We start from the raw sequence: 21,575 nt of genomic DNA, 5'->3' as shown, positions 1-21,575 counted from the left end.
AAAGAATGTGGAAGAAAGAAGGCAGGATTCGGGTCAGAAGGGCTCTGGTTCCTTTCTCTTTTCACAGAGCTGGAGTCAATTTGATGTTTAAATGTTTCCCACAACAGTAAAATCGCTCTCCAGTGTTTCACGGGAGCTGGGCTGCCTGGCAACCACATGTGTTGTGGGGAGCTGCGGAGGGGGAGAGGGGGACAGGGGGACAGGGGGACGGGGCAGGAAACATTATTTCTTTACTTCTTCCCAAGCAGAAAGAAAATTGTTCCTTTTCTCTGTTCCAGAAGAATACATTTAAAATGACAAGCTGAAGAAAATGAAAACAAACCCTTCCTTTGGAGGCATTCAGCAGGGGAAATGAATTTTACAGACTGTGGGAAAACGCGTTTCCAGAGTTCTCTGAATTTGCTCCAAATCTGCAGTCAATGCAAACGTGATCCTGTTTTAGGGTCTCCCCTGCTAATGAGGAGTCTGGGAACGGTCAGCTTGCTCCTGAGGAGTCCCCTGGGTCCTGCAGGTTGATTATTCCCAGGAGGAAACAGAGCCGAAGAGAACACAGGGCAAGCAAGCTATCCGGACAATGCCTTTGAGGGTTTCTCATACCTCAGACGTCAAATAGGTAAGAACAGACCGCACTCGCCAGAATTAAGCTGTAACAGCATACACACATGGGCTGCGCTCACTACTTAGAAGAGTGGGTTTGAGAGTGCGGTCTACACTCCTCTGGCAGAGAGGAGTTTATTCTCCACATGGCTACGGTCCAAATTCCCATTTGTAACTTTGCTTTTCCACCACAGGGAACATGGCCTGGCATTGCCAAGGGGCAGGCGGCAATTGAAAAGAACCACGGCATGACAGAGTGGCAGGCTCTGAAGCACGCGGGGCAGTCTGTCTTCTCAGTAACGGGATGAATGCTGCCTCCCACCCACCCCCAAATTCACATTCACCTGGAACTTCAGCATGACAGGCCCTTTGCCGATGGAATTAGTTAAGAATCTCCAAATGAGAGCCTTCTGGATGCAGGTGAGCCTGAAACTCAAACACAGGTATCCCAGTAGGAAAAGGGCAGGGATATTGAGATGCAGAGGAGAGACACAGGGGGAAAATTCACATAAGACAGGGGCAGGTGTTGGAGAGATGTGGCTACAAGCAAGGACCATGGAGGTGAGCCGGCAGAGGCAAGGAAGGGCCTCCTCTCCGGCCTTCGGAGGGAGCGTGGCCTCACTGGCACCCTGATTTCAGGCTTCTGGCCTCTAGAAACGTGAGAGAATGAAGTTCTGCTGTTTCAAGCCACCAAGTTAGGGGCAATTTGTTATGACAGCCACAGGAAACTGATGCATCCTTCTGCTTAGAGGCATGATTTAAATCCAGAGTCACAGTCAAGTCTCCGCCTGCGCAGCGGTGGTGGAAAGCTATTCTGCTGTCAGCTTCCACTTCCAGTTTCTCTTTACAGCCAGTGACTCTGGTTGCTGTGGTCTTGGGTTCTGGCATGTCTGAAATCGAGGGGACTTGTAATGTGGCTGCACCCTTCAGCAGGGCACACGCGTGAGTGCCATTCACTGTGGCCCCTCCCAGGTGAGTGCCAAGGGGAAGGGGTTGGGGCATGTACAAAAGGCTGGCCATGGTGTGCAGTGGAGAGTTTGCATCAGAACTGGGTTTGCATTATGGATATAGTGTCTTCATCAGATTATGTGTTGATCTGGGTGGCCTGAGGGCCTGGCTAATGGAGATGATGGTGGGGGGGGATGCTGAGGCCCTTTTAAATATCCCCTTACCTCTCCCTCCCCCTCCCCTGCAGGAGCTTCCCTCACCTATGTCCCTGGACATATACGCACTGAAGTTTGCCACCTTCAACCACATATCAGACTGAAGTTGGCTGGTCCCTGTTTGGGCCATTCTCACTAATCAAAAATGTTGAAGGGGTTTCTAAATGTGATACAGTACTAAGTATAATAATAAATTAGGAAGAGTGGCCTGGTCCAAAAACCCTCGTTAAGGAATGGGCAAAACAAAACATGTGGCCACCGAACCGATAAACCATCTGCAGGATCAATTTTTGAAAATCGGCTCCATGTTTAATGTGTCGTCAGAGACAGTAAAGAAAAGTCGAGGTCAGCAGCCTTTTCTATGCCACACATCATGTCTTGGGTATCATTCTGTCAGGGACACAATTCAGTACTCAGTATATTCACAAAGTCGCGCGGCCATCGCCACTACCTAACTTCAGCATGCGTCTATCACCCCAAAAAGAACCCCAAACCCACCAGCTGTCCCTCCCCACAGGCCATCTCCTGTTGTCCTAGCAATTACTAATCCGCTTTCTGTCTCTAAGGATTTGCCTATTCTAGACATTGCATATAAATGGAGTCAAGCAGTACGTGACCTTCTGCGTCTGGCTTTCTGTTTTTCACTTAGTGTCATATTTTAAGGTTCATCCATATGGTAGCATTTATCAGTAGCATATTCCTTTTATGGCTGAGTAATGTATCATTGCATGCAAATATCACATTTTGCTCATTCGTTCGTCAGGTGATGTGTGAACACAGGGGTATATTATTCAGCCATGAAAAGGAGAGCTGTTGTGAGCCTTTATGTATTTTGCAATCGTGTATATTTCTTGCATAGGTGGGAAACTCATTTCTGAGGATCCATGACTGGTTTTCGTCCATTAGGACGGGCATGACCCGTGAAGCCCACCTCTCACCCTCCTGTGGGAATCTGTGACTCTGCCCTTTGCCCTGAGCTGGTTAGAAACTTAGGTTCGGTCTGCAATGGATTAACCTCCCAAAGTCCTTTGAAAAGAGGTGAAAGCCACTTTTTTTTTTTTTTAAGAGACAGGGTCTCACTAAGTTGCCCAGGCTGGACTTGAACTCCTGGATTCACACAATCCTCCTACCTAAGCCTCCAGAGTAGCTGGGACTACAGGAAAAAGCCAGTCTTTCAACTAACTCCACCTGAATTTCCTTCACATACAGTGAGATTCTAGAATTGAATCCACCCATAAACCTCATCCTGTTTGGAAAAGTGATACTTCTCTCAGTATTCTTGCATAAATCATAGCACATTTCTTCAGAAACTTTCTTCCCTGCACCCACCCTTCATCCTTTTTATTGGAACATGGTGAGGCCACACGTCGCTGTTAAGCACATGCCGCACGCTGTTGGCTTGGTTGGGGGAGGGTTAGTTACTAATAAAATGACTGGGCCTCATCCACCAGTCAAAGCAGGATGGAACTAACGAACCAGGAGGCCCCATACCCCACGGCTAGGAAAGAACATCACCTTCTCTGCTGTAGCTGAGAGCAGCTCCTTGCTCTCTTATTTTGTGAGTGCACCTCTGAAAAACAAGGGCTATTAAAGGCTGCACGCTTCGCACAGAACAGTCTGTCTTTCGTTCCGTCTTTATTCTTGAGGGAGGACTACCTCCTTATTTCACAGTGTTTTACTTAAAAAAAAAAAATCTCTTAGGATTTATGTCCTGAAGGCTCCATGATCAGTCCTGACATACAAAGCCTACCCAGCAAAGGAGAGAGAAGCAATATAAATCGCTGTTCTATTTTCAGTTATGTCTGAGGACCATCACAAGCCCACTACCACAGACCATCCGGATATCTGTATTCTCTGCAAATCAAGGGCGTAGGCTCACGTTGTCAGCCAGGGTGATTTTGTCCTCCAGAGAATAGCTGGCGATGCCTGGAGACATTCTGCTTGTCAGAACTGGAGCAGAGGTGGAGGTGCTCCTGGACTTGGTCTGCTGAGCAGAATCCAGCGATCTGCCCAGTAGCCTGCCATGCACCAGGCAGCCCGACACGAAAGAGTTATCTGGCCCAAAACGCCAATATTGAGGTTGAGAAACCCTGGCGTAGACTAAGCCAGTCCCTATGCTAAGCATCTCTCTTCATTGCATTGCGACACGGGGATGTGTCTATTTACTACGCATAAATTCATGTTAGCAGCAGCGTAGAATCTCCCAGTCAGGAACGATGCTTTATGACTCTCTTAGCATCCCTTATGCGGGGCTCAGAATTACTTACAAGCAGAGAACAAATCCCTTCCATGTATATGAATCACATTTTTCAGTTAAGCGAGCTTGCTTTAAGTTGGAGAGGATGAATGACCAGCACCTTTGCTTTTTAGGTATCAGTTTGGTTGCTTACCAACAAGGCCAAAGGTTCACGCCCCATATCCCAGTTCTTTGCTTCAATCACCTGCAGGGTCAAGACCGACCTACTTACTTATAACGTGCAAGTTGAGTCAAACACACTGATTCTGACAGCGGAGTGCTTCTGTGAGCTAGCGTAGGTTTTGGGAGGCGGTCATGGGGAAGTCGCACCGTCCTCAGCACCCTGAGGTGTTCAGGGGCATGGAGGTACACTGGGATGGCAGTGGGAATTTTCAGAACTGAGGACCTCCATTGTCAGTATATTTTAAACATCCTTGGAAAAGTAAATGATGCCTGTGTTTTCTCTAAGGAATCCTGATCTGTATTTCAATAAAACTCGTTAGTTATGAAAGAAGAGATCCATGAAAAGGAATGTTTATGAAGTAGGTTTGATATTAGGCATCTGATTGTGCATTTGTTCAATAAATGTTTACTGGGGCTTTATTCTGTGCTAAGTCATACACTAAGGGCTGGGGATACAGCAGTGAATAGAGAGGCAGAAAAAGGACTTATCCTTATGAGCCAACACACTTATAACTACTTGCAAAACCTATCTGCATATCTGCTTTTCATTTATGTTGGTAATTATTTTATTCTTTTCTTTTTCTTTTTTCAAGACTGAGTCTTGCTCTGTCCCCCAGGCTGGAGTGCAGTGGCACAATCTTGGCTCACTGTAACCTCTGCCTCCTGGGTTCAAGCAATTCTCCTGCCTCAGCCTCACAAGTAGGTGGGATTACAGGCAGCCATGACCGCACCTAGTTTTTGTATTTTTAGCAGAAATGGGGTTTCACCATCTTGGTGAGGCTGGTCTCGAACTTCTGACCTCGTGATCCACCCACCTTGGCCTCTCAAAGTGCTAGGATTGCAAGCCTGAGTCACCGTACCCATCCTTACTTTTTATTTTCTAAAATAGGCTTCCAAAATAACATTATAGCTACAAGAAACAAAGATTCCATCTTCCACACCTTGACTTTTGAGTCTCATGAGTCGATTTGATTATAAAGCAAGGGTTGCCTTTGAACTCACTTTGTGGGGTTGCAAACAACATCCAGTCTGCTTCTTTTCGCTCACAGAAGAGTGTCCTTTGTGAAAATGATCCTGCAAAGAAGGCTCATGCCAAGTCTCCATGTATGTTATTAGTCCCATAAAAATTCCCAAGAAGTCCAAGTCCTCTCCAAATGCCGTAGCTTTGTCAGTGACGCCATGGAGCAAAGAGCGACTGGAGCAAGTCCTTGGGTTTCACCCTGAGGAGAGACCGTTCAAGGTCTCCCTGCATGTCCCCCATGCACTTCCCAAGAGAAAAGATCCAGCAATGGACCTTGGTGATCCCACATTCTGTGTCCTGGGTGGATGTCTCCTGTGATCTAACCGGCAGCCATAGTGAAGGCAGCTGGAGAGAGGTGGATGATATATACACCACATGTTCTTTATCCACTCATTGGCTGATGGGCGTGTAGGTTGACTCCACATCTCTGCAGTTAGTTATGGATACGCAGGGGCATACGGAGTGGTAGAATGGACATTAGAGACTCGGAAGGGGAGAGGGCAAGAGGCAGTTGTGGGACGAAAAATTACCTACTGGTAATTTGGTGACAGGTGCACGAAAATCCCAGACTTCACCACCATGTACTTCATTTCTATAACCAAAATCCACGTGTACTCCTAAAGCTACTGCAATGAAAAGACACGGTGCTGGTTCTCAAACTTCAGCAAGACTCACGCCAACTTCACTATTATTGCCACATCTGTGCACTTCCTCTTATATTATTTGCTTCTTGAATATTTTTTCCTTGAAACAGTGATTTTAAGCATTAAAGCACATTTAAATTAAATTAAAATTATAATACATTACCTAGAAAGGGAAAAGCTGCCTCTCCCACAGGCTTCCATCACAGGAATGGCAGCTCTGAGCTTCATCCCCGACATCCTGACGCTCTGTGTCTCCTTCACACAAGGGTGCCCACGAATCTTATCAGTCCTGGCTTTAAAATTAATCCAGAATCTGCACACTCATTCACACCCCTACCGCTACTGTACTCATCTAAGTCTCTCTCTTCTCTCACCTAGATTACTACAATACATACAAATAAGTTACATCATGACAGTCCTTATTCAAAGCCATCCAGTCATCCCCAACTCACCTGGAACAAAAATCAAGTTTTTACAGTGGCTCATAAAGTCCCGAGTGACGTGAATCCCAGCTCCCCGCTGAGCTCACCTCCCCCTGCCTCTCGTATCTTCCACTCTGTTTCAGCCACATTTGTCTCTTTACTGTTCCTGAAACAAACCAAGTAAGCCTCCCCAGGACCTTTGCACATGACGACGCTTTGACCATCACCTTATGTAAATTGCATTCTTAGCACTTCCCATTCTTCCTCCCTTGTTAATTTTTTTCCTAAGCCACTCATCACTATCCATCGTATTCACTTAGTAATTTCCATGATGATAATGATGATGATTATTATTATTTTGAGACAAGAGTTTTGCTCTTGTCACCCAGGCTGGAGATCTTGGCTCACTGCAACCTCTGCCTCCCAGATTCAATCCATTCTCCTGCCTTAGCCTCCCGAGTAGCTGGGATTACAGGTGCCTGCCACCATACCCAGCTATTTTTTTTTTTTTTTATTTGTAGTAGAGATGGGGTTTCACTATGTTGGCCAGGCTTGTCTTGAAGTCCTGACCTTAGGTGATCCGCCTGCCTTGGCCTCCCAAAGTGCTGGGATTACAGGTGTGAGCCACCACTCTCAGCCCACTTTTGATTATGTTTATCCTCCTCCACTAGGGCATAAGCTTCACAAAGGCAGGGAGCTTTGCCTGTTTTATTCAATGCTGTGTAACAATGCCTGGCAAATGGGCAGGGCTCAATACATATTAATTGAGACAATATTTACCAAGTGAATGAAAAGAAATATTGTATCCGCGGTGAAAATGAAAAACCACTGTTTACTTTGTATTTGAGCTATCAAAAGAAAATAACTTTAAATATAAACAATGAAAACAGAACAAAGTTTTAAAATTCCAGCAAGAAAAGGAGAAGGCTTGGAAACAGTGACCTGTCTTCATTCCCAAAAAGCAAGATTAGTAGGTGCTCTCAGAATGTTAGAGGTATGCTAACAGAGAACAGGACATTTCCTTGTAGCGTTAGAAGAAGTGAATGACAACAGAACACAAAGCCGTGTACACTCTGCAATTCCACGGCACTTAGCATCTAGCGTTGTGCATCTCTTGTACGCAGCTGTGAGCCAACACATGGAAGAGCTCCTGCCCATCTTGGAGAGTTTGTTATTCATAAAGCTCATTTTATGCAGGATGGAATTTGAGGGACTCTGTCTTTACCTGCTGGCTTGAGGCTAAGCCCTTTGACAGCCTCTCAGATGTTGTCCACCTTAAGGCAGATGGTGCCCAAATACCAACTGGTTTCTTGACAAAAACCAGATTCAGAAAGAAGGGCGTGCCTGCAGCCTTGGAGGCTGTGCAAACTACACCCTTTGGTTGCGTCACTTCTTGGTGCACATGCACATTTTGATTATTTTTATCTTACCTACTAGAACGTAAGCTTCACTGGGGCAGAGAGTTTTGTCTGTTTCATTCACTGCTGTAGAACAGTGCCTGGCAAATGGCCAGGGCTGGATACCTGCACACTGAATTGATGATACAGAAACACACAACGTATCTGAGGGCCTGGAAAGATGGCATCTCTGCACTGGAAGGCAGTTCTCTGTACTCCCCCAAAAAGCAGGACAAGCAAACTAAGCCCATCTTTTCCTGATGGACACGCAGAGAGACTCAGGCACGTGTTCTAAGGAACTAATTATTCCAACTGAACTTCCTTGCCTTTGGAAACGTCTTCAGTCACAGATAAGCTGGAAAGAGATAAGGTGCCCTAAAACCGACATTCTGATCTAAACATGCTTGAGTTTGGTTAATAATGTTATGCCAATGCCAGTTTCCTGGTGTCAATATTGTATTATGGTTATATAAGGTGTTACAACCAGTGGAAGCTGGGAGAGGCATCTATGGGAAATCACTGTATTATTTTTGCAACTTCTTACAAATTGATAATTATTTAAAAACATAAGAGCTTAATTTTTTTAAAGAAGTACCTTCAATCATGGTAGGAAAATGGGGGAATTGGAGAGAGGGGTGAAGAAAGGGAGAGAAGCAGAGACTCCACACAGAGCAAAATTACTTTTGACACGCTGTTGCCTGCAGGTCATTTTGGCAACTCGAATTAAGTCGAGGCTCCGAAATGCGTATACCATCCATAATGTCCCCCTTTTAAACAGAGAAATTCCATCTTCAGAGTAAGAATGAACCTCAAAGATGGGTCTCCGGATGATTTATTTGTTCCCTATTCACTGAATTCTGACACGCCTGAGACTCAAGGACATGCATTAGCACCTGTGTTTGGGGAACATTTTCTGCTCAGACTTTTCCATGAGCAATTGCTTTTAGCCCTTATGAAATTTGCTTCAAATTTTAAATCTGAGGTAAGGAAATCTATAACACATGCCGTATCTTGGTGAACAGGGGCGAGGGGATCTTCTCTCCCCAGGACTTTGATCTGTGACTGGAAAGATCAGAATGAAGGAAAAACAGCTGCTGCACTCGATGGCATCAAGCAGTGCCATTAAATGTGACTAAGTCTCACACCCCAGAACCACACCATCGGTACCCTCTGTGCTACAAGTGCTCCTGTCATTACACAAAGACGCCGCTCTTTAAACAAAATCATAGTGTGATGGGAATAACACGGTTTTGAGAATAAACTTGGGAGTTGTTTTACACGACACACAATGTCCTTTCACTGCGAAGGTGGAAGTCAATGCTTATTGAAGGTTTGATGGAAGTTCGAAAACAGCCCAGTTAGTAATATTCAATATTGACAGAGAACTTTCAGTACGCCAGACACTGTGATGAGCAATTTGCAAATAAATATTAGCCCACTGAATCCTCACAACCCCATGGGGCAGGCACTATAATTACATCTGCTTTAGAGAGGAAGAAACTGAGGCACACAGAGGTTAGTCTGTAAGTAGAAGAGAGGGGATCAGAATTGAGGTCAGCTGGTTAAAAGACCTTTGTTTACCACCACCGTGTCTATCTTTGTGATGAAAAATTCAGAAAACAGATGCTCCTCTCTGAAGAGCCTGGTTAAAGCATCCCTTCAGGTACAGCTGGGAGGTTTTGCACCTTAGACCTAGGGACCCAGCTGGCTCGGCTCACGCTCACCCTGGTGACACTGGAGCCTGCATTTTCTGAAGACGGAAGTTAAGCAAGTGCAAGGGGGGAGATGATCACTCTAAAATTTTACAACTACTTAGCATGCCATCGGTTTCCTGACCTTTCTGTCTTCAGCTTCCAAAGCCAGGAATAGATGCAGTTATTTCATGATTGATCTGAAACTCAGGGGCAAACGGACTGACCAAAAGTTAAACTCAGACCTCCCAGAGGAGCACCTCTTCGAATCCAAGCCAGGCAGAAGCAAACCCAATGTCCAGATCCTTTTATCTGAATATTGGCTCTCCTGGCCCCCTCAGTGACAATGTCGTGATACTTTCAATAAGCCACCGATTCACTGACAGCGAGACCCGTCCCTCCCCACCATGATGTCAGCAGGTCCCTCACGGACCACCAAGGTTCACAGTGCAAATGCAGTGAGAATCCCCTGTACCGTAAATCTCATAAAAGGTGTAGGATTTCATGACGTTGCTGAAAGGGATGTCATAACAGTCCTCCAAGCATGTCCAAAAGACACTGGCAGCCGAGGATCTGCCAAATTAGTCCACTTAAAAATCGAAAGGAAAGTAAAGGTAACGACAAAATGCATACTTCAGAGGACAATTATTTGAATCTGAAGGAGTAAGATGAGAAACTAATGGAAATCTCTGAACCTTTTTGTAAATGAAGAAACAAAAACTAGCAAAACAAACAAAACATTAAAAATAAGCATCCTTCAAGTCCTATGACAAAAGATAACCAGAAATGAAATAGGGTATGATATCCTCTCATTCTAGCTTGCAAATATTTTTTGAGGAAACTCATTCAAAATGTGATTGAGGCTCTATTCTAGCAAGAACCAAAGCACAGCTAAAAGTACAATCTGCCTCCTTAACTACAACAGAAAAAAAACCCACCTTTATCCCGCTTATTTTTTAGACACATTTCAAACAAACAACTTTCTCATTATTATGACATTCTAGTCCACATCTTAAGAGGATTCGGTTTAAGTGAATTTGGCCCCAGTATTAATTATCCTCACGAAACACGTGCTCCTGTACCAGACTGTAGAATGCAGAGGGAACAGCAGCCCTGTCACAGCTTTGATGCTTCTGTCTGTCGAACCCGCAGTGGTAAAAGTGGGTGGGTCATTCGGCTGTTTTGTTTATTAGTCTTACAAGATGGAATACCTTTGCTGAGGAGTTTCACGCTGGGCATGTTTGCTTAGTTATTGCTACGCTACACCGTGCACTCAGGCCTCCCAGACACTAACAGGCAACAGTTAACCCCACCTCATTAAGACAAGGGTGCTTTGCTTGGCTCTTTACATATATACACCCGAGGTGAGAGGTCATCGCTCCTCTGCCTTTTCTTGGGCTTCTTGAACATGGACTTTCAACCATGCAACTCAAATGGTATCTCATCAAAGCAACCACAGCAGAAGCAGTCTCAGGTGTGAGGATAACGGAAAGTCTAGAGGGGAGGATTACGCTCGTCTTGCTCCTTTTGGATATGAATTCTGCCTGCCCTCTGCCTCTTCTTCCCTCCATAACCCACGGTGTAAGGAGGGCTGTTGAGAGCATGTGGGCAGGTGCATAATTTGGCTTCCCCTGCTAAAGCTGAAAGGCCCCTGAAGGTAGTGAACAACGATGCTCCCTGAATATCTGTCTGCCAAGCATGGAACCCAATCTCACACCAGGCATGGCAAAGATGAGCGGGGGCAGGCACAGGCACCTACCTCAAGATGAAGAAGTCCACGGAGGAATTGCTGGAGATGGTGACATAGGCCGTGACCACGTCTCCCTGCTTGACTGGCCTGGAAGGCAGCCAGATGCCCACGTTACCATCCAAACGCAGCTCACTGAGCTGGGCGCTGTCCTGGGCCCGGTGAAGGCGGACGGTGCCGATCCTCTTCAGGTGGGATGTGGGTTCCTCCCGTGTGTCCTTTCCTGGACGGATGGCATTGCCCTTCCTGAGGTCACCCCCAGCACAGTTCCCTCGCTCGTTTCCTGGGTGCACGGTGTAGTAGAGCTCCACAGGGGTCCCCTCCGACTGGTCCACGGGCCTCCTCCTCCCGGCCACCGCCGTCAGGGTGCTGAACCAGCTGGACAGGAGCTCCAGCTCGGCCACACACAGCCCCAGGTCCCCCTGCAGCCGGCAGCTGCCCCGCACCTCTCTGGTCTCTCGGAAAGCAAAGACCCTCAGGCACGGCAGCTTCTCCCCGGCGCTGCGGTCGTCCCAGTCCCTGCCCAGGATGTGGAACAGAACCTGCACTTTGGGCCGGCTCAGGTAGACTTGATCCCGCAGGATGTGGGCTTTCAGTTTCCAGTCAAAACTAAACTTACTGGTTGGACCTAAAAAGTTTGAAGTCAGCATCAAGTCCAGAGGCACAACCTTTTCCACGGAGAAGGGTCCATAGCTGGCATTCAGTACTGGGGGCTGCTTGGTTTTGTAGGTAAAGAAGGATTCCACCCGGGCCCGCAGGCTGGAGTTCCGCAGCAGGTCCTGGTTGGCTTCCTTCAGGAAGAAGGAGGTCTCTGCTCTGAGGATGTGGTAGCTCACAGGGAGGTAAGGTGGCAGCGAGGAGAATCTCTGTATGTTGTCTGTGACCCCGTGACCCTCTATCACTAAAAGGGGAAAAAGAAAGAAAAGAAGAAGACAAACAGGGGATTATTAATAGGCTCCTCCTTAGCTGTTAGGCCTGTAAGCCATTTGGAAATGACGGATAGAAATTCTGAAGTCCACTTGGCTAGAATTTTTATATTCTTTTATGGAATAAGTCATTAAATGATTCGACATGGGTCATGAATTATGCATCTACTTATATTAGGTTGAAACATATGAAAATGAGAATTCGGTAGAGTAAGATACGTTGAATGGTGGCAATTTCATAGAGTTCAACTTAACAGAATGCTGGTAAATTACCTACAGGAGTAAAATGGGTATTTTCTTCGTAATCTGCGTGAGTTTAAAATGTACTGAATAGCACTGGTACATGTATAGCAAAACAGGCCAAAGAATAAAATCCATAAATAAACCCAAGAACATATGAAAGTTTAGTAGGTGATAAAGGTAGCATCTCGAATACCGAGGTAAACATAGACCTTTTTTTCTTCTTTATAATTTTTTTAATAGAGATGGGGGTCTCACTATTTTGCCTGGGCTGGTCTCGAACTCCTGGGCTCAAGCAATCTTCCTGCCTCAGCCTCCTAAAGTGTTGGGATTATAGGCATGAGCCACTGCACCTGCTGCACATGTTGACTTTCAAATCACTGATGCCGGGACAACTGTACAGCCATTAAGTAAAAAGTAGATCTGCACCCACACCATATGTAAGATTACATTTCAGATGGATCTGGAATATAAATCAAAGAAGTTACTTCTTTTAAGCACTAAAGAAAACACGGATGAATTCCTCTGTAACCTGGGTGTAGGAAGAGCTTCACGATGATGACTCAAAATCTAAATGCAATTTTAAAAATAATAAATTTGCCTATACAATGTTTATAATATTTGCATTACAAAAATACCATAAAGTCAAAAGGAAATGACAAGCTAGGAGTAAATATCTGCAGTACATACATCACATTACAAGGGCTAATGGCTGTGATATAGAGGTCTTAAAATGTGAGAAAAAAGATTTTTAAAAATCGAGAGAGAAAGGGGTAAATGATACGGACTTTCACAAAAACATATTAAAATTGTTTTTATATATCGTTAAAACTATTGAGCCTCACTCACAGAGAAATGCAAATGAAAACTGCAAACAAATACCACTTCTCACCTACAAGACTGACAAAAACTACCACGTCTAACACACACTGTGGGAAAGTCTTCAGGTAAGAGGCGCTCTTAGAACACTGCTGCTGAGAATGAAAAGTGCTACAGCCTTTCTGGAAGGGAAATTGGCATTACATTTGCATTTTTCCTTGACTCTTTCATCTGACTTCTAGGAATCTACTCTGAAGATAGACCTCTGGCAATTAGAAAACACACACACACAAGATCATTTATTGCAACATTGGTTTTTAAATGCAAGATATTTTGGCACAACCTAAATCCCTTATGTAGAAAAATGGTTGAATGAACTACAGTAAACCACAGAGTGGAGCAGCATGACTGCAATAAGAGGAGTGTGATCTGTATGAAGCAATATGGAGGGCTCTCAAAAATATACTGCTGAGTGAAAAGGCACAGTGCAGAAGGCTATCTGAGTACACTCACTTCTGCTAAGAAAGAAGGGGAGTGTATTAGACTGTTTTCTAATACACTGTTAATAAAGACGTACCCCAGACTGGTAATTTAAAAAAGAAAGAGGTTTAATGGACTCACAGTTCCACATGGCTGGGGAACGGGGAGCCTCACAATCATGGCAGAAGGCAAAGGAAGAACAAGGGGATGACTTACATGGTGGCAGGCAAAAGAATGTGTGCAGGGGAACTCCCATTTACAAAACTGTTAGATCTCCTGAGACGTATTCATTACCCTGAGAACACTAAAGGGGAAACTACCCCCATGATTCCATTATCTCCACCTGGTCCTGCCCTTGACACAAGGGGATTATTATAATTCAAGGTGAGATTTGGGTGGGGACACAGCCAAACTATAGCAGGGAGATAAGAAAATGTCTGTGTGTCTGCTCATTCATGTAACACACATGCACACACAGGAAAAGAAATCACAGTCTACGAGGTTGGTCATCAACAGCCCCAGGCAGAAATAAAGAAGGCTGATGATGGGGAGAAGAGATGGAGGGTGTGGCTTTTTGGTATAGTTCTGACCTTTGGAATCGTGTAAATGTTTAACATATGATGATAATATCCGCAAGGATGAGTAAAAACCCTGAACTGGTTACAAATGGAAACAAATGAACTTAATTGTATTTCAAATGAATATCAAAACCACACTGAAGGAGGGCAAGGGAGAGCTAATCCAAGGAATTTTGGACACATATTTTGGCTATAAATCCCGAGGCTAAAGACAACAATCAGAGACAAACAGTGAACGATAGTGAGTAAATTTGTTTTGGACAAAAGTATGAATTAGCAACTCTGAAACCACTTTCCGTACATTTCTTATCAAGGAGATAAGAAATATATTGTGGGCCGGATGTGGTGGCTCAAGCCTGTAATCCCAGCACTTTGGGAGGCCAAGGAGGGTGGATCACGAGGTCAAGGGATCGAGACCATCCTGGTCAACATGGTGAAAGCCCGTCTCTACAAAAATACAAAAAATTAGCTGGGCATGGTGGTGTGTGCCTGTAATCCCAGCTACTCAGGAGGCTGAGGCAGGAGAATTGCCTGAACCCAGGAGGCAGAGTTTGTGGTGAGCCGAGATCGCACCATTGCACTCCAGCCTGGGTAACAAGAGTGAAACTCATCTCAAAAAAAAAAAAAAAGAAAAGAAGAAGAAAAAGAAATATATTGTGAACCTGGAAGGCTGTTTATCACTGTCAGGGAAGGGTTTACAAGTTTAGAAAGGGGTAAGGCCAAAATGAAACCCGCAGTGGGTTAGAATGGGATTGGTGTACATGAACTCCAGTTTGTAATTTATACACAGATAAATAGATGTAGATTGTGTATACATGTGTATGTGTGCATATGTACATAGATGTGTTTCCTAGCTCTGTCCTCAGTGACACCCTAAGAGCAGTATGCACATCTAGCACCCAGGTATTGGTTTCTAAATACCATTCTTCACTAAAAGAAACCAGGACTGCTTGGAAAATTCTCTCATTACCAATACAAGGAGAACCGGGAACACCTATCTTATTGTGTCCGGTGGATGAAGAGCCCTTAGGATAAGAATGTGTCCAAAGGATGCAGTAGCAGCAGCACTGGACAAATTGAAGATAATCTGAGCATCAGAATAAATAATGATGTTAAAAGATTATAAGCCATTAAATGAAATAAGAATCTGTGACTCGATGATGTCATAAAGTCAGATGGGAGGACAGTCTTTTGTTCGTTCGTTTTGAGACAGGGTCTCACTCTTGTTGCCCAGGCTGGAGTGCAGTGATACAATCTTGGCTCACTGCAACCTCCGCCTCCCAGATTGAAGTGATTCTCCTGCCTCAGCCCAAGTACCTGGGATTACAGGCATGTGCCACCACACCCAGCTAATTTTTTGTATTTTTAGTAGAGATGGGGCTTCACCATGTTGGCCAGGCTGGTCTCAACCTCCTGACCTCTGGTGATCCTCCTGCCTTGGCCTCCCAAAGGGCTGGGATTACAGGAGTGAGCAACTGCGCCCAGCCTTGGAGGGACAGTTTTTCCTGATGATATTATCCGAAGGGATCACTCACAACATTCACAGTAGTGACTGATTCAGGTAAAGATCATGAGTGGATGCTAAAACCAGCTGGTGGAAGTTTCATGAATAACAGGAGATTCGCATCAATTTAAATTGTCTTTCAACAAGTTAGCCCCAAGTTGTTCACTGAATACAAAGGAAACGCCAGCAGGTTTTTGTGGAGAAACCTGGTAGGCAGTGCTTTAGCCAAGTGATCAAAACTGACATCACTAGCAATGGGGCCAACAGAGAACTGTCCCCCAACAAGCACCATGGAGGAGAACACAATATCGATTCCCTAGGATTTCTGCAAAAATTTGCATAATTTGCATCTAATCATGGGGAAATGTCTAAGGTACATTCTATGAAGCAATTGGCTTATACCCTCCAAAAATGTTGAGGTCATGAATTAAGAGGAAGGTTGAAGGAACTGTTCCAGATTTGTGGATAAAAAGATGTCCAAAGATACACAAAACGGAAGGCAACACATGATTGGAAATTTTATTTTCCTGTGAAGAACATTTTTCAGACCACTGACAACATTTGCAAGTCTCTAAAATAGCTAATAATTTTGTATCAATGTTAATTTCTTCGTTTTTATAATTGTACTGAACTTATACAAGAGAACATCTTTATTTTGAAAATAATATGTATTCAGAACTAGTGATAAAGTGACATTATGTTTGCTTACAATTTATTCTCGAACAGCTTGGGGTGGAGGGGACCTCAGGTGAAAGGAAATACGGTAAAATCTCACCATTTAGGAACCCGAGCGAAGGGTATATGAAAGTTCCTTTTACTATTCTTGCAACTCTTTTTTAAGACTCTGTGTCAAAATAAAACTGTTTCATTGAAAGAAATAAAACGTAAGGAAGATACCTTGGTCTTTTTTTTAAATTCCTCATCTCTCCCTTAGAGATTTTGCCTGTGTATATTTACTCATTTGTTGGAAAAAATTGTAATGAGATAAGCCATTTTTCTCATGTTACTCAAAGATAATGACTCAGTGCCCTGCCATATTATTATTCCCAAATTCGTCAGATTCTCTGATAATCTTGACCCATTGAGGGGGTGAGTGACTTTTAGCAATCAATCACTGAAGATACTATCTTGTCATCGTCATCTTCTTTCTCAGCTAGGGAGGAAGTATTCATTATTAACTCTTCCAGGTGAAATGAATTAGCAGAATGAATAAGCATGCCACCCTCTCTCCACTGGGTGGGAGCCCAGTTCCAAGGCTCGGGTCTCTGGCCCCCTACTGAGACTCGGCACGGGGAGTGGTGATACTGACTGGGGCATAAACCACATGGCTCTGGGTTCTGCACGTATTCAGACCTGACATTGCAGGCTCCTCACTCTGGAGCTCCATCCAGCCTGCAGATGGGTTTTGCTTGGCCCACAGTGTTTTTAAAAAAAATCTTTATAAAGTAAAAAAATACAAAAATTAGCTGGGCGTGGTGATGTGTGCCTGTGGTCCCAGCTACTCGGGAGGCTGAGGCAGGGGAATTGCTTGAAACCAGAGGCAGAAGTTGCAGTGAGCCGAGATTGTGCCACTGCACTACAGCCTGGCGCCTGGCAACAGAGCAAGACTCTGTCTCAAAAAAAAAAAAAAAAGTCTTTATAAAGTGAAACTCAGTTTTTAAAAACTGGGGAGTCTCTGGGTTTCCAGCCTGTCTTTGAACATGGGAGGAACTGGCAACATTCGGGCTTTCTCCCCACATGGCAACGATGGGAGGAGGTGACTTGCAGCCCCGGTGTTGCTGTCATCCTACCCTCAGCCCACCATGCTCCCTGCAGCGGCCTCCTTGTTCCGCAGGTGCCTTGAGTTTGAGATTCCTGATTCAGAAGAATCAGCCAGCTAAGTTGCTGAATACTCGGGGGGTTACAGGCTCAGCCCCAAGGTGGGAAAGTGCGGCGTGTCACCCCTCGCTTCCTGGGTTTTTTGAATCATCCCTGACATCAACAGAAGGACCGCCAGCAGCCTCCTTGCTGTTTGAATATTTTCTTTGCGAAGATCCTCCACGGGCTTATGCTACATGCGGGCATAGCTAAGAACGCGCTGCACACTCACCCCAAAAACATCCCCTGCCCCAGTGCTGACTCCCCAAACCCAACAAAGCCCACCTCCCTGGCTTCCGTGATTTGAAACCCACAGAACACCCAAACAAGCCTGCATTTGCATGTTGAGAGAGGAGATGGGCGGTGTCTCTCTCCTTCTTTCCAGCCTTCCCTCCTGTCCCTTCCTGTCAGTCAGTGCAGCCTGCGCCACCGGCCAGCATATGGGGCAGCCAGCTCTGCTGTCCTCTGGAAGGACCCTAATCCTTTTCCCGGCAGGGACACTGGCGAGCAGATCAAAGCTGCCTTTGGTGCTTCAGCCAAACGGGCTTGGATTGTCAAGATGGCTTTTCAAAGAAAACGTTCTCTCCTGTTCTCAGCCCAGAGGCCTCGTTCTGCGGTCACCAGCAACAAGGGCACATTCGCCTCCCTCTCTTTAGGGATGGCTCAGAGCTTCCATTTTAACTCCCTAATTTCAGAATCCGCTTAAAACATGCTCAAAAGACCCTGCCGAGGTATAAGACATTCCAGAAAGAGCTCTGGCTCTCTGTCCTTAAACAGGACTATTTAGACAACTTGTAATATTCTGTAAAAGCCAACAGACAAATTGCCACATCTGATGCTTTTATTTTGAGGTATTTATCCCTATCCAAAAAAACACTCTTAAATCTTGAAGTGCAGGGACTTAGAGACTCATCTGTTTGGGGAAGGTTGTGAGCCAAGGACTCTGTGAAGGGGCGGGGCTCAGGATTCCAGACCCATCTGCAGCGGGGCATTCGCCAACAGGAAGCCTTTGTGAACAAGCTGTCTTGTCATCCTTCATTCTTCCCACACAGAAAGATTCCTTTTCTTAGCTGGAAAAATGTCTAAAGGAAAACCATTTGCTTTTAAGCAAATGCTGAGTTTATTTTCTCTAAAATACAGATGGAGTGGGCTTGTGGTCTCGCCTCCTGTCCTAGGGGGCTTCCATTCTTTGAGCAGGTCACTCTTTATCTTTCACAGGAGGAAAAATGAGAAGGGATGGAGTGACGTGAAGCCTAGCTCATCCCTTCCTGTTGAGCCTCATTCTGAATTCTTCCAGCTCATGAGAGATTTGACTTGAGTCACGAAGAGAGAGACACCATAAAGAAAGGAGCAAGGACTTGTACAGTGGCTAAACGAGCTTTAATTTCCACAAAGAGCCAGAGAGTAAGAGAGTGAGAGAGAGACAGAGCGGGAGTGAGAGAGAGAGATAGAGACTGATTGATCTAGATACATAGCATAATAATGGTAACAATGGAAGAGTGATTATAAGATGGCACCCCATCTGCTGTATCTACACCCTTATCTGCACCCTTAGCATGAGACGTTGCAGTTCTCCCATCAAGAGGTGGAGTCAATTTCCCCACTCTTTGAATCTGGGCTGCCTTGTGATTTGCTTTGGCTAACAGAATATGGAAGAAGTGACAGCGTGCCTATTCTGGGCTCATGTCTCAAGAGGCCTTGAACATTTCCACTCTGCCTCTTTTGGACGCCTAATAGCAGGAAGAAGAACAAGCCTGGACCAGCCTGGAGGAGGAGAGACCATGTGGAGGGGAGTGGTGTGATCCCAGCTGAGGCCATCCTGCATCAGGCAGCCCGCATCCAGCCCCAAACAAGTGAGCAAGCCCAGCCAAGAAGTCCCTAGACTCAAGAGGCCTTGTACATGATCTAGGCCTCTACATTTTAGGGTGCTTCCTCCTGAAACAACCCCTGATGGAAGAGCCAGCAGTTATCAAGAATTGACTATGTGTATCAGTTCATTTTCACACTGCTATGAAGAAATACCCAAGACTGGATAATTTATAAATGAAAAAGAGGTGTGATGGACTCACAGTTCCACATGGCTGGGGAGCCCTCACAATTACGACAAAGGCGAAGGAGGAGCAAAGGCACATCTTACATGGTGGCAGGCAAGAGAGCATATGTAGGGAATTCCCCTTTATAAAACCATCGGATCTCATGAGATTTATTCACTATCACAAGAACAGCACAAAAGCCTGCCCCATGATTCAATTACCTCCCACAATAAGTGAGATTACAGGAGATACAATTCCAGATGAGATTTGGGTGGGGACATGGCCAAACCATATCACCGTGTTCTAGGTATGCTTTTAAATGCTTACACGTGGAATCTCAATTAGTTCTTCACAACAATCCTATGGGGTAAGTATCATGATGCCCATTTTTTATAGGAGAGGAAATTGAGGAATGGAGAAGGTAAGTAGGGCTGTCCAAGATCTCCAGGTTGTAAGTGATGTAGCTGAAACTCATGCCTGGCTGTCTGGTTCGAGAGGTTCTGGTCCACTCGGCAACAGGGCTCACCTCTCACTGTTCACTGCCTGCCAGGTACATGAGGGTTCATGGAGATGATGCCTGCAAAGTTTTTAACAAGTGCCTGACTCATAATAAGGGTGCAAGTAGGGTTATATCTTAATTATATCTTCATATGTCCTTGTTCCCGATTTTTAAAATTATTATTGAAGTTTAAATATATCTTGCTCCTTCATATATCCAGGGTCCCACACATGGCCACTCCTTCTGCCTAATTAATTTCCATTCAGCTCCCAGATCCACCTCACCGCTTCTATTAATAGGAGCCTTCCTGACTTCCACACTAGGTCTGGTGCCCCTCCCCAAACACCATGCACCTCTATTTGATATCTTTTCACACAGCTGTCATTTTATATTTATTTGTGTGCAGGTTTGGTTAATGACCATCTTCCCTAACAGACTGGAAGCTCCATGAGAAAAAGGACACAGTTTTTATCCACCAGGGTGCCCTCCTGTCTTAGATACCATATGACCCAGTGACTACTCAGTCAGCACTTGAGGAATGCATGATGTTTGATCAAGAGCCCAAACATTCAGCAAGCCAGATGGGGGAAGAAGCCACTACTCAAGACACGATGAGGGAGAATATAGACACCATGCGTTGGAAGGCAGAACTTCTCCTGTGTGGTAGGAAGAATTGAAGCCAATGTTCATGGACATTCTGACGTCCAATACCAGGGAAAGTGGCTCTGCAGCCATTCAGTGTCAGTCACATGCATGGAAGCACCTTCTTTGCCTCACATTTGCGTACTTTTAGAGCTTATGGTCACCCAGAAGTAAAATAACAATTGTTGCAGAAGACAAGAACAATTATTCCTTTCCCCGGTAAAATAATGCACTAGGAACTGTCCGTGGGGCTGCAGAGAATCGATCAAGAACGTCTTGAGTACATACATGCCCTTGACTGCCTGGCGCAGCTGTCTCTACACAGAGCTTTCAACAGAGGGTGGTGTTTCCAAAGCTTCACACATCCATCACTCTCATGACATGAGCCAGAGAGTGTATGCACTGTTAATCAGTCCAGGAGCTTACTAAGAATTCATAACTTTATTGTTTAAAATGGAAATTCATAATGTACTAATATGAATAATTTTGTTTAAATAATCTTACTGTGAATAAAAAACCAGGCTCCCCTAATTGCTGCCTGTCTATAGCTCTGAGCCTCAGTTTGCCATTTCTTTGTTAAGCAGGGAGATGATCAAGAGTTGGGTGCTGTGTGTTTTCTCTTGGAAATGTTATCTCCTGACTGCAAGAAAACAATTCCAGGGCCGCATGCCATTGTGAGCTGACAAATGTCTCCCCTCTTACTCCACTTTATCTGCTTGCCCCAACATCTCCCAGAAAGATAGGATAATTGAGTCACTTTTATTGACCTGGTACAATAGCCCTGGAAAAGTCCAATGCTGGTTTCCTATGGCCACGGGAGGGAGGCTGGGGAGCAGCTGACAGCTGCACCTGCCTATCCGGCCTCCACGCGGACAGCACGTCCATTGCTGTCTCCC

At 45.1% G+C, this 21,575-nt stretch overlaps 1 protein-coding gene across 1 annotated transcript in view; it reads right to left on the bottom strand.

The window, feature by feature from the left end:
- Positions 1–21,575, bottom strand: part of TMEM132C (transmembrane protein 132C) — a 446,814-nt gene that overhangs the window by 287,760 nt on the left and 137,479 nt on the right. Inside the window, exon 2 of the mRNA XM_035258174.3 lies at positions 11,114–12,002. Within this exon, the coding sequence (XP_035114065.2) occupies positions 11,114–12,002 (889 nt within the window). The remainder of the gene's footprint in view (positions 1–11,113; positions 12,003–21,575) is intronic.

This window comes from Callithrix jacchus, chromosome 9 (assembly GCF_049354715.1).
Source record: "Callithrix jacchus isolate 240 chromosome 9, calJac240_pri, whole genome shotgun sequence".
NCBI classification, from domain to species: Eukaryota; Metazoa; Chordata; class Mammalia; order Primates; family Cebidae; genus Callithrix; species Callithrix jacchus.
The sequence above is the reverse complement of the archived record's forward strand: the minus strand, read 5'-3'. Positions and strand labels throughout refer to the sequence as shown.